The 14822-nt window shown below is 36.9% G+C and overlaps 1 protein-coding gene across 4 annotated transcripts in view; it reads left to right on the forward strand.

Annotated features, from left to right (window-relative positions):
- CCSER2 (coiled-coil serine rich protein 2) overlaps positions 1-14822 on the forward strand; it is a 71149-nt gene that overhangs the window by 44094 nt on the left and 12233 nt on the right. For all 4 annotated transcript variants that reach the window (XM_080621441.1, XM_080621440.1, XM_080621442.1 and 1 more), the window contains 3 exons: positions 4492-4575; positions 6373-6459; positions 6959-7057. In XM_080621441.1, coding sequence (XP_080477567.1) covers positions 4492-4575; positions 6373-6459; positions 6959-7057 — 270 coding nt within the window. The remainder of the gene's footprint in view (positions 1-4491; positions 4576-6372; positions 6460-6958; positions 7058-14822) is intronic.

Here is a 14822-nt window from a genome sequence, read left to right on the forward strand (position 1 = left end):
TAGGCTGTTCATGACTAAATACTTTTATCTGATACTACTTTTGGTAAGCCAAATACTAAAAACTGTAATGACAGATTATGATTGGTGAAGTGCAAGTCAGTTCTTTGGGAATTTGGGAAGGTAAAGCAAGCACAGGGATATATGTGTGTCATTCATACTGGAGATTTCACGCAAAATTACTAGCATGAGAACATATTAAATACAGCCACTCAAAAATATAAATTTCAGTATGTGGCTCTTTGGGTGGGTTTTGCTGTACCTGTGACAGCCATGATGGAGGGTTATTCTCATAACCTTTAGCTCATGTTCTTGGGATGGATTAAAAATGACATGTAAACTGGAGAAGTGCCTTGGACATGTAACATTTAGAACTGGGTATGTAAAAATGTTTTAAATGTAGAAAAATAATTGTCCAGAGAAATAAGGTGCATAACAGCATTATCACTTAGGATAGAAAGGATTGTTACATATTTTACCTATATGTGCAATTAACAAGTGTATCTCTAGCTTTCACTGAGTTTGTCCTGAAACAGGAAAATCGACTGGTTTCTAAAAAATAAGATGATGATACTAATTTTCTGAGTAGGTCCCCTTTGAAAAGAAATATGAAGCTGATATGATATTCAGTCTGAAGTCTGGCTACTTTGATAGTCAAATCCTTTGGATTTGTTACATAGGCACTTAGTGTCAGATACAAATACTTAGTAACCATTACAGAAACCATTATAAAATACCCCACCAAGAAAATCATCTTAAATTTATTAATAACTTTATGAAGGGAACAGGTAGCCGGGGAGAGTGTGTGTGTGTGTAATCCACATACAAACTCCCTTCAAACTCTTTTAGAATACTCCAAGACTAATAGGTTGCTCTGGATAAAAACCTTTACACTAACTTTTTGTAGACAAGTGTGAACAGGTATTTTATAATGGCCTGTGACTCCCAGGTTTGCTGTAACTTTATAAGCCACTTTAAAACATGAGGCATGTTTTTTATCAGTTTATTACATAGGGATCACCCAAAACTGGACAAAAGCTGAAGTGTATGCTGTTGACTTAAGTCCAGCAAAACCTTTCCAGTAAATGTGATTGAGTTGAAAATCACTGTAGACAAGGAGTGACTCAAATGGGTTGCTGATAAGCATAGCACCAAGAAAAGGACTATGAAATAATAAGTCACTGCCATAGGACTTGACTGTTTCTTAAATGAGCAATGTTCTTGATTAAACATCATATGCAAATACATGTATATATGAATTTATATCTGGTTAAAATAATCAAGCATGTAACTGAAGACTGTTCCTTGATAACTAATTAAATGGGAGTGTCTGCAGCATTAGTCATCTGTCACTTTACATACTGCAAGTTATTTTGAGGCCTAAACTGCAAGTAATGTTTAAAAATAACTGTACTGGGATTGTCAGAATTTATGAGGTTTAAGCTGTTCATTGCAATGTTTTAAATTTAGGAAATAGCTACAAATATTGACGACTGTTTATTCCTTCTAATGCTGCTTTTTTTTTTTTCAAAAGCCATTTTCTGCTGAAGCAATTAAAATGTCTTATTGCTGCTTATAAATAACAGGTTTTGATGCATTTCATAAGCATTTTTTTTAATATGACTAACAAACTATCCTGAATTCTTATTTTTGCAAGCATCTTTTATATTTGACACAAATGAGGCTAGTGCAACTCCTCTGAAGATGTAATTATACTGTAATAAATAATGTATTCTACTATTATAAAAATGTTGGCGAGGTAAAAACCAACTGTAGCAGCATTTTATAGTGCATATTGCAATGTTATGATATCTTTTTATGAAGTTTATTGTCATTTTACCTAGATGTTAAAAGTATATGTTTTTTTCAAGTTTCTGAAGTTTGATAATATCTTAGCGTATAATTTCTAGGCTACCAAAAGTAGCACATGCATATAACCAGTTGCATTTATCTTGTAATTCTGTTGTCTATGTGCGAATTCGAATCTTTGGGGTTTTTTTGGGGTTTTGTTTGTTTGTTTGTTTCTTTAGTTTTGTACATGGATAGCCTTTATTCTGCTGATTTTGTCCTCCCCAGTCTCATTTTAGCAAAATGATAAGCAGAAAAGAAGAAGCTGAACAAGACCATGGATTAATCTTAGCATTTGTTCACAACTGGATTCATAAAGTCCCGCAGATAGTGTTAGAACTGAATTTTATTTCCGTTGTCCTGTGTGCATTATATGTGTTAAGATAATTAAAACAGTGGTAAGGGAATTGATGCAAATAAACTTAGTTCCTGCTTTGCTAGTGAATATTAGTCAGGTATTATATTGTTGGAGTACTTGATTTAAATCACCAGAGAATCACCAGAGGATAGTAACATACTAAGTTAACCTCTTCTGTGGTTTTTCCATTCCTTTGATTAGTGTTTCACAATTATAGCTCAGACCATCTGAGGTAGCTTTTCTTCTGAGCGCGTGTGTTTGCGTGAATAGTTATTTAAAATAAAAAATGTTGATGAATTGTAAAATATAAGAAATATAGTTATTTTACATAAAAATATAAAGTATATGTTAATCTGTAAATGATTCTATGATTCTAATTACTCATTTCTTCTAGCATTTTATAAATATTTTTTTAAATAATAGGTGTTTATTATTGTGTGAATTATTTAAAAATACTCTATTAGAAGTTGTTCATAACGTAGGCTGACAAAGCAGCGGTTTATAGTCTGTCGTTTGCTGGTGATCTGCCCAGAAGGGACAAACTAGTACTTGTGAATTGAACACAGCTGTGTGTTGGACAGTGTAAGCTGAAATATTTGCTATGCTAAGGAGTCAGAAGCCTTAAAATTTGACTGCTCTCACAATTAATAGCATTTAAAAGGAAGGGGGGAAAAAAAAAAGGCCAAGAATTAAAAAGAAAAAGTAAAACCCCTCCAAAAAACAACCAACAACAGTAACAAAAAAAAACCCAAACCCAAAGCCAACACAAAACCCAAACCAACTAGAAACAAACCAATATCAAATAACTGCAAATTATAAAATTAAACCTAAGTGAAATTAAATTAACTGTCTGTAGTGTGATAAAAGCAATTCAGAATTGTATGGTAGTTCTTGGTACTCTTACCATTTAAGACTGCTGTTGGTTCTGTATATTTTGGTTACAAGCAATTGGTGACTATAGGAAAAAGTAAAAATTGAATTGTTAAAAGTTCATTTAACTTAATTTTTTGCTTTTTTGCATCTGGACAATCTCAGTGTTTCTCTGCAATTTAGTTAAATTTGTAAGAAATACTTCTTATGGATTAAAAAGCAAAACCATACCTCACAAAGAACATATATAGGTCTATTGTTGGTTTTTCCCTTAATTGATCTTTAGCATTTGAGCAGCAGTTTTACTGTTGTAGGTTTTGAGGAGTTGCTGTCTGAGGCTTAGAGTGGTTTTAGACAGGTTTTGAAACATGCTGCTCTCATATTCTGCAAATTCAGTGTTAGGCAGTGAAGCTGTTGGGTAATGATACTTCAGTCTGAGAACCTGAAAAAAATATAAGGTAGGAGATTTGTTTATTTTGTATTTAAGGAGGTAGCAGATGGAGATGGCCAGAGAGGGAGGTGGGGGGAAATAAACCTTTTTACACCAAAGAAATGGAGTTATAGTCATCCATGACCAAAAAAATAACTGTACTGTCGTTTGATATCACAGTGATTAGTCAGGACATCATGGGACAAACCTGAGAACATATCACAAGAATAAACCATCAGTTTGTTCAGTCTGACTTGACTATGCAACCTACCTCAACCTTTTGAGGCTTGAGCGCCACAGGTTTGAGTACTGCACATAATGGCTGTGTGTGTTTGTCACAGGAGTGTAAGTGCTTCAGGACATACCTATGCAATCATCTTTTAACATCTTTGGTTGTTATTTCTATTTCTACTTGCTGTGCGTAATTTCAGAATTCATGGCTGTCATGGCAGGGGAAAGAATACTTTCGTGTAGTTACAGTTTTTATAATTGATATTTAGTTCTGATGGCTGTGAATTTGTTTTGTATTAGTCTGCACTGTAGCAAATGTTGCTTTCTTAGTTAAGAATTCCTTGCTGAAATATTTTGGCTGTATATTTTGATGTTGCTCAGACATTATTTGAATGGATACTAAAGGAAACAAAGCTTTTAAAATCACATAGCATCACTATTCCTTCCTCGTATAACACATTTGTACACAATGGCCAATTTGTGCCAGATTTTTGTGCAAAATCGTCATACTTTGATATAGCTGCAGCTGTTTGTTGAGCTTTGTGAGGAAGGGCTGTTATTTGGGCACTGTACACATGCTGCAGCAAGGGAGGTCAGGGAAAAAAAAAAAAAGAAAAGGAAAATTCATGGTGGCAGAGGTCAGATGGTAACTGGTTCCACAGAGAGGTGATGTATCTCCATCTTTGAAAGCAAGTTTGCAAGGGAGTTGTTTCAGCGAGTAATTTGATGTATTGTTCTTGGTTGTATTCTCTGATAGAATGATGAAAATGTGTCACTCCAGGATATTCGACTCTCAGTTCCATCAAGTCCAGAACTGCAAGAACCTGAGACAACTTTTAAGGTAAATGACACCAATTTACTCTACAGGATAAGAGATACAAACCTGTTTGTGTTTAAGAAACACAAACTAAAAATGTGTATAACTATGTAGTGTTTCTTAAACACTTTAATCTTTCTAGTTTTGTTAAAATAGGTTTATTTGACCTTTTAAAATACATACTTACAAATTCTAGCACAGTTTAAATAGTTAACATAACTTACGTTTTGGTGTTTGTAGCAGTCATGTGGGGATTAACAGAGTAACTTCTTTCAAAAATTTTCTGCCTACTTGATAAGTGTTAGACTTTGAAAAGACAATTTTTGCTTTAAAGTGGTAATCCTACAATACTTAGTTACTTACTCTGTTTCCTTACATTTACTGTAGAAGTTCAGTTTGAAATATCTTTAAAGTAGATTTTCCCTGAGATAATGCAGATATTGCAGATGTAACCAATGTGAACTCCACAGTCAAAGATGAGTTTATTTTTTTAGAATGGGTATTAAAGGGAGAAGCAATCACAATGGATGTTCCAAAAAGTATTATCTTTTATGGTCACAGACTTGCAAGGTCACGATTTCTACAGTGGTACGGTTTTCTAGCATTGCTTGGCTCATATTGTAAATTCGGTATAGAAAGATCACTGATCCTGCATGATGGGAGGGGAACAATACTTGCTGAAGAGCCAATGGAATTAGAAGTACTTCTTGAAAGCGAAGAACACTTATTTCTGTTTGAAGGTCATGGGTCCAAAACCTGTTTCAGGGTTTAAGAGGCTTGCCAAAGCTATAGATCCATATACATCATCTTTTAGCAACCCTGGTTTCTATTAACCCTGTTAATACTTAGGCTTTCTATTCTCTTTAACTGTTGTCTGATGTATTTCTTTTGCCTGTGATTCTACAGTCATCTCCCTCAGACTCTTAGAATCTTAGTCTTAATTCCTACAGGAAAAAGTATTGCTTTTTAAGTTCTTAAAAAAATGCTAGGATAAACTGATGCTTTGAGTTGTCACTTCTTTAATTGATATTGGGATATGGTTTGAAAAATTTCACATAAAATTGGTCTGGGTGTTGTTCTAAAGCAGTAACTAATAAAATCTTTGGTGAAACTGAAGTAGTAGATGTATTCTACTAGATTGAAGTATGTCCCTTAAATTATGGCCTAGCCATAAAAATACATAAAATACATTGAAATGACCTCGTGATAAAAAATTGTAAAAAAAAAAAAAAGGGGAGGGGGGGAATCACTCTTGCATGTTTACCAATTTTTTGACTTCTGAACTTTGCTAGTAAAAAGTCTTCAATTTTTAGTAGGATATATTCAAATCAGTTGTGCTGTTTTCATGCAGTACATGTACTTATGCATGTGTTTCTAAATGATTTTTTTTCTTGTTTTTGTTTGTTTATAGTAATGATTTTTAAATAGCCATTCACTTAACCTTTAACCTTCAGTATATCTTCTTATTGGATAATGAGAACTATAGGTAGAGTTTGGTGGCTAGGGAAGTTCATCTACCTGATGCCAGTTGCTTGTACAACAGATTAATTACTGTGTGAAAAATACAGTTAATTTACTTATTCTGAAAATCTAGTGGGTCAACTCAACTCAGTCTCTTACAGAGACTTCTAGTCAAGTTTCATCATTCTTCAGGTTATATGCCTACAGCCCATCTCACCACATGAATAGGAAAAGGAAAGCATGTGCTAATGTTGCTGCCAGTCCTTCATGAACATCTGATGTAGTATCTCCTGTAGAGGTGTAGATTTAGATTGTCTAGCCCTTATAGAAACCCTCATATTGCCCACTGTTCTATTGCAGATGGATGATTTGCTGAATGAGATCAGGCAGCTTAAAGATGAACTGAAGAAAAAGGATGAAACAATCAACCAATTAGAGCATCAACTTGTAAGTATAATGCTAACCGCTTAACAAAATCCCAAGTGTGCACTGCAGAATGTAACTTCAATAGGTAATTCTTATGAAGGATTTTAGAAGGCTAAATGTCTCATTTTTTCTGTATGTTTGCATTATAACAAGGTAGATTTGGGTTCTGTTTAGAATTGCCTCACTCATAGGTTCAGCTAGCAGACTGATTCTACATGTTCTAGTGTGTAATTATTGAAAGCAACTTAAAGAATGTGGTGCCTCAGAAATTTAAGTGTATCAAAAACACTTTCCAAAAATAAACATTTATTCTAGATAATTTCTAATTATACTTTTGGAAAAGAAGCAGTTGTACATCACGGCAAATAGTAGCTTCTACAGTTTACTTGTGCTGAACTGTCAAGTAATACATGGTATTTGAATACCGGGCCTTGAATGTGCTTTTCTAAGGGACTTATTTTCTAACAAATTCTTTTTTTTTTTTTTTTTTTTTTTTTGTTCTTTTTTGGGGGTGATTAAGGCTACTAGATCTAACTGCCAGAAAGACAGTCAAAGACCTGCAGGGGCAACATGCACGTATGCTGATAAATTTACGCAAACCTCCTGGAGGAGGAGTTCTGTGAGTAAAACGTGCCGTTTCTTCCTGGGTATGATTTTCTGCATTTCATTCCCCAGTTCTACTACTTTTGCTGTCACACAGATTGGCCTTGCTTAAGAGATTCTGTGCTGTCTGTGAGAGTGGCATCCTTCCTGCTCTTCATCTCTTGCGTTCTTTTTCAACCCCTTTATTTAAACATTTATTACAAATATTCCTTTTAAAATAGGAAATCTTCTCTTAAAATAGTCTCCCATCGGACTATGTAAGTTACAGTCAGTCCAAGCTGTATATCTAATCCTACATAACATATTTTCCTGTATCCTCATTTTAAAGTCATAGGTATGTGTATTTGTTTTTTTTTTTTTTTAATAAAGTTTCATTGCTGACATTCTCATGTTTACTAAGGAAAAGCAACAATGTATTCTAAGTTTTTTGTCCATAAGTGTAAAAAGAATGGTTAATCTTTTATTTTCATATTTTTAAATTTTTTATTTTTATTTTTATCATTTATTTGAATAACTGGAATAATTCAAAAGATAATTGGTTGAAAATCACTTTGACAAAGGACATCTTCATTCCCATATTTTGTTGCATGGATCACGTTTGCTTCATATATCTTCATGGAACACTACTAGAATACTTAAGATGGGGGAGGGACAACATATTTAGTATTAAATAATAATAAGGAATTACCTTTTGAATTATAAAGAAGCGTTTTGTCAGTTACCAGCAAATAGTCTTTGGATCTTGAAGCTACTGCTCTAGCTAGAGATGCTTCTAGCTAAGAGATTTCTTTAAAAGCTTTAAAATGGGTTAGGTTTTTATTTCTTTGTTTTTACCCTGCCTTGAGTTACTTGATGTAAGGTTGTAGTACAAATAAATTACCCCTGCTATCCTTTTGAAATTACTCTTTTAAATATGTAGTGCTAAAATAAATACCACCGTTCTGTGTGTTCACCGCTTGCTAGCAAACAGCATTATCCTGTTGACACCATCCTTTCCAACAGTCTTCTGCCTGATAAGAGCCCAATATAAAAAGATCATAACCTTAAGTAGCTTTTAGTTTCCTTTGACACCTCTGTTTCAGAATGTATGTGTAATGTCTTAGCTTATCCTGTTTGTTTCTGTTTTTCTGTTACTTTGGAGCTTTTGAGCAATTCTGTTGTTTCTTCTTCCCAAGCTTTAACTTCATATATGTGATATTCATTAGAAGTTTTTTCTTGTGGATATTATTACTAAGTTAGTGGCTATTGTTGTTTCCATGTTCCTTTTTTTTCCTTATCCCATTTTCCACATAAATTCAGAAACAGATTAGTAACCTTTGAAAGTTAGTTGCAAAGTACAGAGCATTTGTTAGAGCAACCTGTAGTATTAAATGATAAGACAAAGATACATTGGAGAAGATGGGGAATGTGAGTTGATATCTTGAGTAAAAGGAGTCATTTACCCCAATTATCTGTTTTGGTCAGGTTGCTCAGTATATTTCTTTAACGTTATTCAGTAGTTTTGTTTAAAAAGACACTTTTGTTCGGTTAAGGGAGAGGTTTTTTTTAGGGGTTTTTTGTTTTAAACCCTCTAATGTATTCATGGTTTGGTGTGTGTAGGCATGTGGGTATGTGTAGACACATACGTATGCATATGATACTCATACCGATGTGTGTAGGCATATGATCATTAGATGCGCATTATAAACATCTCGGTATTTTTACCTACATACAAAGTTTCACTTGAAAATTGCTAAAGGAATTAGGAAAACTCATGAAGTATTGACAAATTTTCAAAATACATTGCTTTTTCGGGAGCTTTTTACAAATAAGTAAATGATACCTGAGAAGTTTTGGGGAGAATGTGTGGGATTGGTTTTATTAAATGTCTTATTTGTATATTTTTAGGGTTTCTGTAAGCTAATACAAATTGATACAAGCTCCTTGATGTTGGATCTCTTAAAGTAGGACAATGGTCTTGCTGTTGTAGCCAAGTTTCAGTTCTTGATCTCAACTTTCTGGTTTTACAGTTTCTCTGCTAACATGCATTTGTGTATTTGTATGCTTCCTTGCATGGCTTAATAGAACGAGAAATGTAGAAAAAAATTTGGCATGAAATCATTGTTATCTATAACCCAATGATATAAAATGTTGCTTGCAACAGAAAGAAGAGACAACTGGCTCTATTTTCTTGAGGTATGAGTACAATATGTGGAAACAGCAGGAGACACTCAAACTGTATATTCACTTAAAATTAGTTTCACTTTATTGACATTTCTGGTTGGCTTAATATAATGGACTTAAGAGCACAGGCTGAGAAAAGTTAGGTTTATTGGTCCTAAATGTAGTATGAATCATGAAGTTTTTATACAGACTACAGTTTTGTAAAACCAAATTGTAATTGGAGTCTTGGCAATGAGAGAATAGCTCCTTTGAAGCTCTTATAAGCTTTTTTTCCTTAAGCTTGGTAATAGTTATCAAAGTTGATGAATATATAACTATTTCATATTTTTCTTATAATTGTTGAACTGCCAGTCACTTTATATAATGGTGAATATTAGAAAGTTAATGTAGTTTGGTTTTCTACCTTTCTAACTTTTCTACCTTTAGTTTGGTATTCTACTTTTATTGTGACGGTTGCCAAATTCTAGCAGAGCTGATACTACATTTTGATTTCTGAAGCCTCGATAAGTGTCTAGGAACACACACTAAATTACTGTTTCAAGAAATACTTTAAATGCTTCCAGAAATGTGCTTAACAAACATTGTTAATATGTAGTGTTTCATAAAGAATAGATACTAGAATAAACTAGTAAATCAGCTACTAAGGGATTTCAGTTAGGAGTTTAAGACCATATGAGTTGCAATTTATTGCAGTTCTACAATCCATTTGAAATAGCTAATATTTCTGATCACTTCATGGTTCTCCCAGTAAGTGGACAAGTGAAATCTTTAAATGTACTCTTTAAAAAGTCATCTTCTTATCTGTTTCTTTCTTTATTACCAGATATTTCTAGAACATTGCCCATCCTGATGTGATTATAAACTTGTCTGGAATGATTCTCTTTAGAGACCAGTTTTTGAAAATACTTTTAAGGTTGTGGGTTTTTTTCCTATTTAAAGACAAATATGTACATAAATAGAAGCTATGTAACTTTAGGTTAATCCTTGAAACTGAATACTTATGTGATAAAACTTAGTGGCTGAAAATGAATGTTAATTAATAGGTAGCTACGTATTGCCTAGCTACTGTGTCTGTTACACGGTGTTTTTGGAAGTAGTGTCCTCACGGTATGCACAAAATTTACGTCATTTCCAACTGTTTATATAGACAATGAAAACGTAGAAGCATTATTTTTAGTTAGCCATCCTCAGGATAAAAGTTCGATAAGTATTCACTAACAAGGTAGATCATGATGTTTCTACAATAATTTCTTATGCAAGGATCTCTTATGTGGAATTTACTTCCAGTAAATGGATGTCTGTCACTTAGAATCATAGAATAGTTAGGATTGGAAAGGACCTTAAGATCATCTAGTTCTAACCCACCTGCCATGGGCAGGGACACCCCACACTGAACCATGCCACCCAAGGCTTCATCCAGCCTGGCCTTGAACACCACCAAGGATGGAGCATTCACAACCTCCCTGGGCAACCCATTCCAGTGCCTCACTACCCTTACAGTAAAGAATTTCTTCCTTAGATCCAATCTAAACTTCCCCTGTTTAAGTTTGAACCCATTACCCCTTGTCCTATCACTACAGTCCCTAATGAAGAGTCCATCCCCAGCTCCCTATAGCCCCCCTTCAGATACTGGAAGGCTGCTCTGAGGTCTCCACGCAGCCTTCTCTTCTCCAGGCTGAACAGCCCCAACTTTCTCAGCCTATCTTCATACGGGAGGTGCTCTACTCCCCTGATCATCCTCGTTGCCCTCCTCTTGACTTGGTCCAACAGTTCCGTGTCCTTTTCATATTGAGGACACCAGAACTGCACACAATACTCCAAGTGAGGTCTCATGAGAGCAGAGGAGAGGGGCAGGATCACCTCCTTTGACCTGCTGGTCACACTCCTCTTGATGCAGCCCAGGATACAGTTGGCTTTCTGGGCTGTGAGTGCAACTGAAGCCAGCTCATGTTCATTTTCTCATCGACCAACACCCCCAGGTCGTTCTCTGCAGGGCTGCTCTGAATCTCTTCTCTGCCCACCCTGTAGCTGTGCCTGGGATTGCTCTGACCCAGGTGTAGAACCTTGCCCTTGGCAAGGTTAAACTTCATAAGGTTGGCATCAGCCCACCTCACAAGCGTGTCAAGGTCTCTCTGGATGGCATTCCTTCCCTCCAGCGTATCAACCGAACCACACAGCTTGGTGTCATGGGCAAACTTGCTGAGGGCGCACTCAATCCCCCTGTCCATGTCACCAGCAAAGATGTTGAACAAGACCGGTCCCAACATCGATCCCTGAGGGACACCACTCGTTATTGGTCTTCAGCCGGACATGGAGCCATTGACCACAACTCTTTGCGTGTGGCCATCCAGCCAGTTCTTTATCCACCAAGTGGTTCACCCATCAAATTGATGTCTCTCCAATTTAGAGACAAGGATGTCATGTGGGACAGTGTCAAATGCTTTGCACAAGTCCAGGTAGATGACGTCAACTGCTCTACCCCTGTCCATCAGTTCCGTATCCCCATCATAGAAGGCCACCAAATTCGTCAGGCAGGATTTCCCTTTAGTGAAGCCATGCTGGCTGTCACCAACCGCCTCCTTGTTTTTCATTTACTTTAGCACGCCTTCCAGGAGAATCTGCTCCAAGAGTTTGCCAGGCACAGAGGTGAGACTGACTGGTCTGTAATTCCCGGGGTCATCCATTTTCCCCTTCTTGAAAATGGGAGTTATATTTCCCTTTTTCCAGTCGTCAGGAACTTCACCTGACTGCCATGATTTTTCAAATATGATGGACAGTGGCTTAGCAACTTCATTCACCAGCTCCTTCAGGACCCACGGATGGATTTCATCAGGTCCCATGGACTTGTGCATGTCCAGGTTTTTAAGATGGTCTTGAACCAGATCCTCTGCTACAGTGGGCCTAGGGTCTTCATTCTCACAGTCTCTGTGTCTGCCTTCCAAGACTTGGGTGGTGTGGTCAGAGCATTTGCCAGTGAAGACTGAGGCAAAGAAGTCATTAAGAACCTCAGCCTTCTCCAAATCCAGGGTAGCCACTTGTCCTGATAGCTTCTGGAGGGGGCCTATGTTGTCCCTAGTCTGTCTTTTATTTGCAGTGTACCTATAGAATCCCTTCCTGCTATCCTTAACATCCCTAGCCAAGTTTAATTCTAACTGGGCCTTAGCTTTCCTAACCTGGTCCCTAGCTTCCCAGACAACATCCCTGTATTCTTCCCAGGCCACCTGTCCCTGCTTCCACCTTTTATAAGCCTCTTTTTTCCTTTGACTTTTCCTGAGCAGCTCCTTATCCATCCAAGGAGGTCTCCTGGCCCTCTTGTCTCGTTTCCTTCCTGTCAGGGTGCAACACTCCTGAGCTTGTAGCAGGTGATCCTTGAATATCAACCAACAGTCTTAGGCCCCCCTGTTCTCTAGGGCTGTATCCCATGGAACCTTACTAAGCAGGTTCCTGAAGAGGCCAAAGTCTGCTCTCTTGAAGTCCAGGGCAGTGAGCTTGCTGCACGCTCTTCTCACTGTCCTGAGGATCTCGAATTCGACCATCTCATGATCTCTTCATCCAAGGCTGCCCTGGAGCGTCACATTTCCAACCAGCCCTTCCCTGTTGGTTAGCACGAGGTCAAGCATGGCACCTCTCCTTGTCGGCTCCTCTATTACTTGCAGGAGGAAGTTGTCTTCCACACAATCGAGGAACCTCCTGGATTGCTTGTGCCGGGCCGTACCGTCCCTCCAGCAGATATCGGGGTGGTTGAAGTCTCCCATGAGAACAAGCGCCTGCGAGCGTGAGGCTGTTCCTATCTGTCTATAGAGTGCTTCCTCCACAGATTCCTCTTGATCAGGCAGTCTGTAACAGATCCCCACAATAATGTCCCCCATCGCTGCTCTCCCTTTAACCTTGACCCACAAACTCTCTGTTGACTGCTCACCCGTCCCCAGACAGAGTTCCATACTCTCCAGCCTATCCCTAACATAAATAGCAACTCTCCCAAAATAACAATACCAAAACCAGTAAAAAGGTATTGAAAGTAATTTACATTGACCTGAGGTCCAGTTCCTTAGCAAAATGCAACTCCTCCTAGTTCATGGGTGCTCTCTTATGCCCTGTAACAATAGTTTAGTGTACAGGAAAAGCTGATTTTTTTTTTTTTTTTCTTCGTACTTGATCAGTACACAGTGATGAGAATAAGTTTTGCTTCTTAACTGTTCATTGTTTTCTGTGGTAAAATGACAACAAAAACCCTCAGTTCACATGGAAGCATGTATATTCTTTGCTGCAGTTCTTCAGCACTCAGATATTCTTTGACTTCCACTTAGCTATTGTTCCAGTTTGTCATTCCAAAGCCTTTTATGGTGGTTGTTTTGATGAATTTTTGGTAATACTTTGACAGTCTTTGTGTACTGTTGTCATTTTGGTTTTAGTATCTCCTTCCACCTTAGCATTGAATGTCTTGTATGCTTTGACCCTGCAAATATGAATTTAAACTTCCAGATTTTGAAGCCTAGTCACTATATTAGTATTATGTTCACATTTAGGCTAGGTTTCTCTCATTGTCTAGTATTCTGCTGTTTTCTTGCTGATCCATTACAATGTACATTCTTGGTGAGACAGAACCACAGCTGGACTAGGTAGTCCTGTTGTGCATCTGTTTCTTGTACTGTTACAGTGATTGAGCATAACATAGAATCATAGAATAGTCAGGGTTGGAAAGGACCTTAAGATCATCTAGTTCCAACCCCCTTGCCATGGGCAGGGACAAAAAACCATGTAGGCACATACACAGAAGAGAGGTCTTTTAAGCCTGTCACAGGCAATTCATTTTGGTTAAGTTTTTGTTTTTGTTTTTGTTTCTGAATACTTTCGAAAAAGACTATTGGGTATCAGAATTGCTCATTCATAATCCCTTTCTGGGTGTTAGGCTTAGCAAGAGGAGACTGCTGCAAAAACATTTGGTTTGCATTGATACTTAAGTATATCATTCTAGGTTTGTTCATGATGTGAAGCTTTAAAGTCGTATAAGAAAACTGGATATGAGATGCAGCAAAAATCAGTTCTTGCAGGTGCTCAGAGGTTCCAGAGGTATCGAAAAAAATGGATCTTTTCTGTATTTGTTCCTGCAACAGAAAACAAACAAAAAACCTTTTTAAACAGTAGCTGGTTAGGATATTGGGAAAAGAATAAATTACTGTGCACCAATAGCTTAGAAATCTTGTCCTTTTCTGGCACAAGCAATTGCTTTTGTTCATGTGGTTGCTTATTCTAAGGTTGAGGCTTCTTCGTAGCAATAGTAAAATATCTGCCCTTAATATCTTCATAGTAGCCAATAAAATAAAACACCCCCCCCCCCCAAAAAAAAAAACCTACCACCTTCAAGTGCCAGAACTTCGTGATATGTTTAGCAGCGTTTCTACAGTTCATCAGGATCTGTGAAGAGCATTCATCATTTTGTTCTGGTTTGTAGGCTGCATTATTTCAGCTCCTGTTATTTTTCACTCCCAAGTCTCCCATTTTGCCTAATGGTTAAAATTTTGAATTACTTCTTCTTTGGGATGTTTTTGCTATTTAACAATACTAGCATCTGGGAAATGAGATCAATGGGATTTAAGTTTAGTGGCTGGATACACATA

Source organism: Psittacula echo (assembly GCF_963264785.1).
Source record: "Psittacula echo genome assembly, chromosome: 6".
Classification (NCBI taxonomy): Eukaryota; Metazoa; Chordata; class Aves; order Psittaciformes; family Psittacidae; genus Psittacula; species Psittacula echo.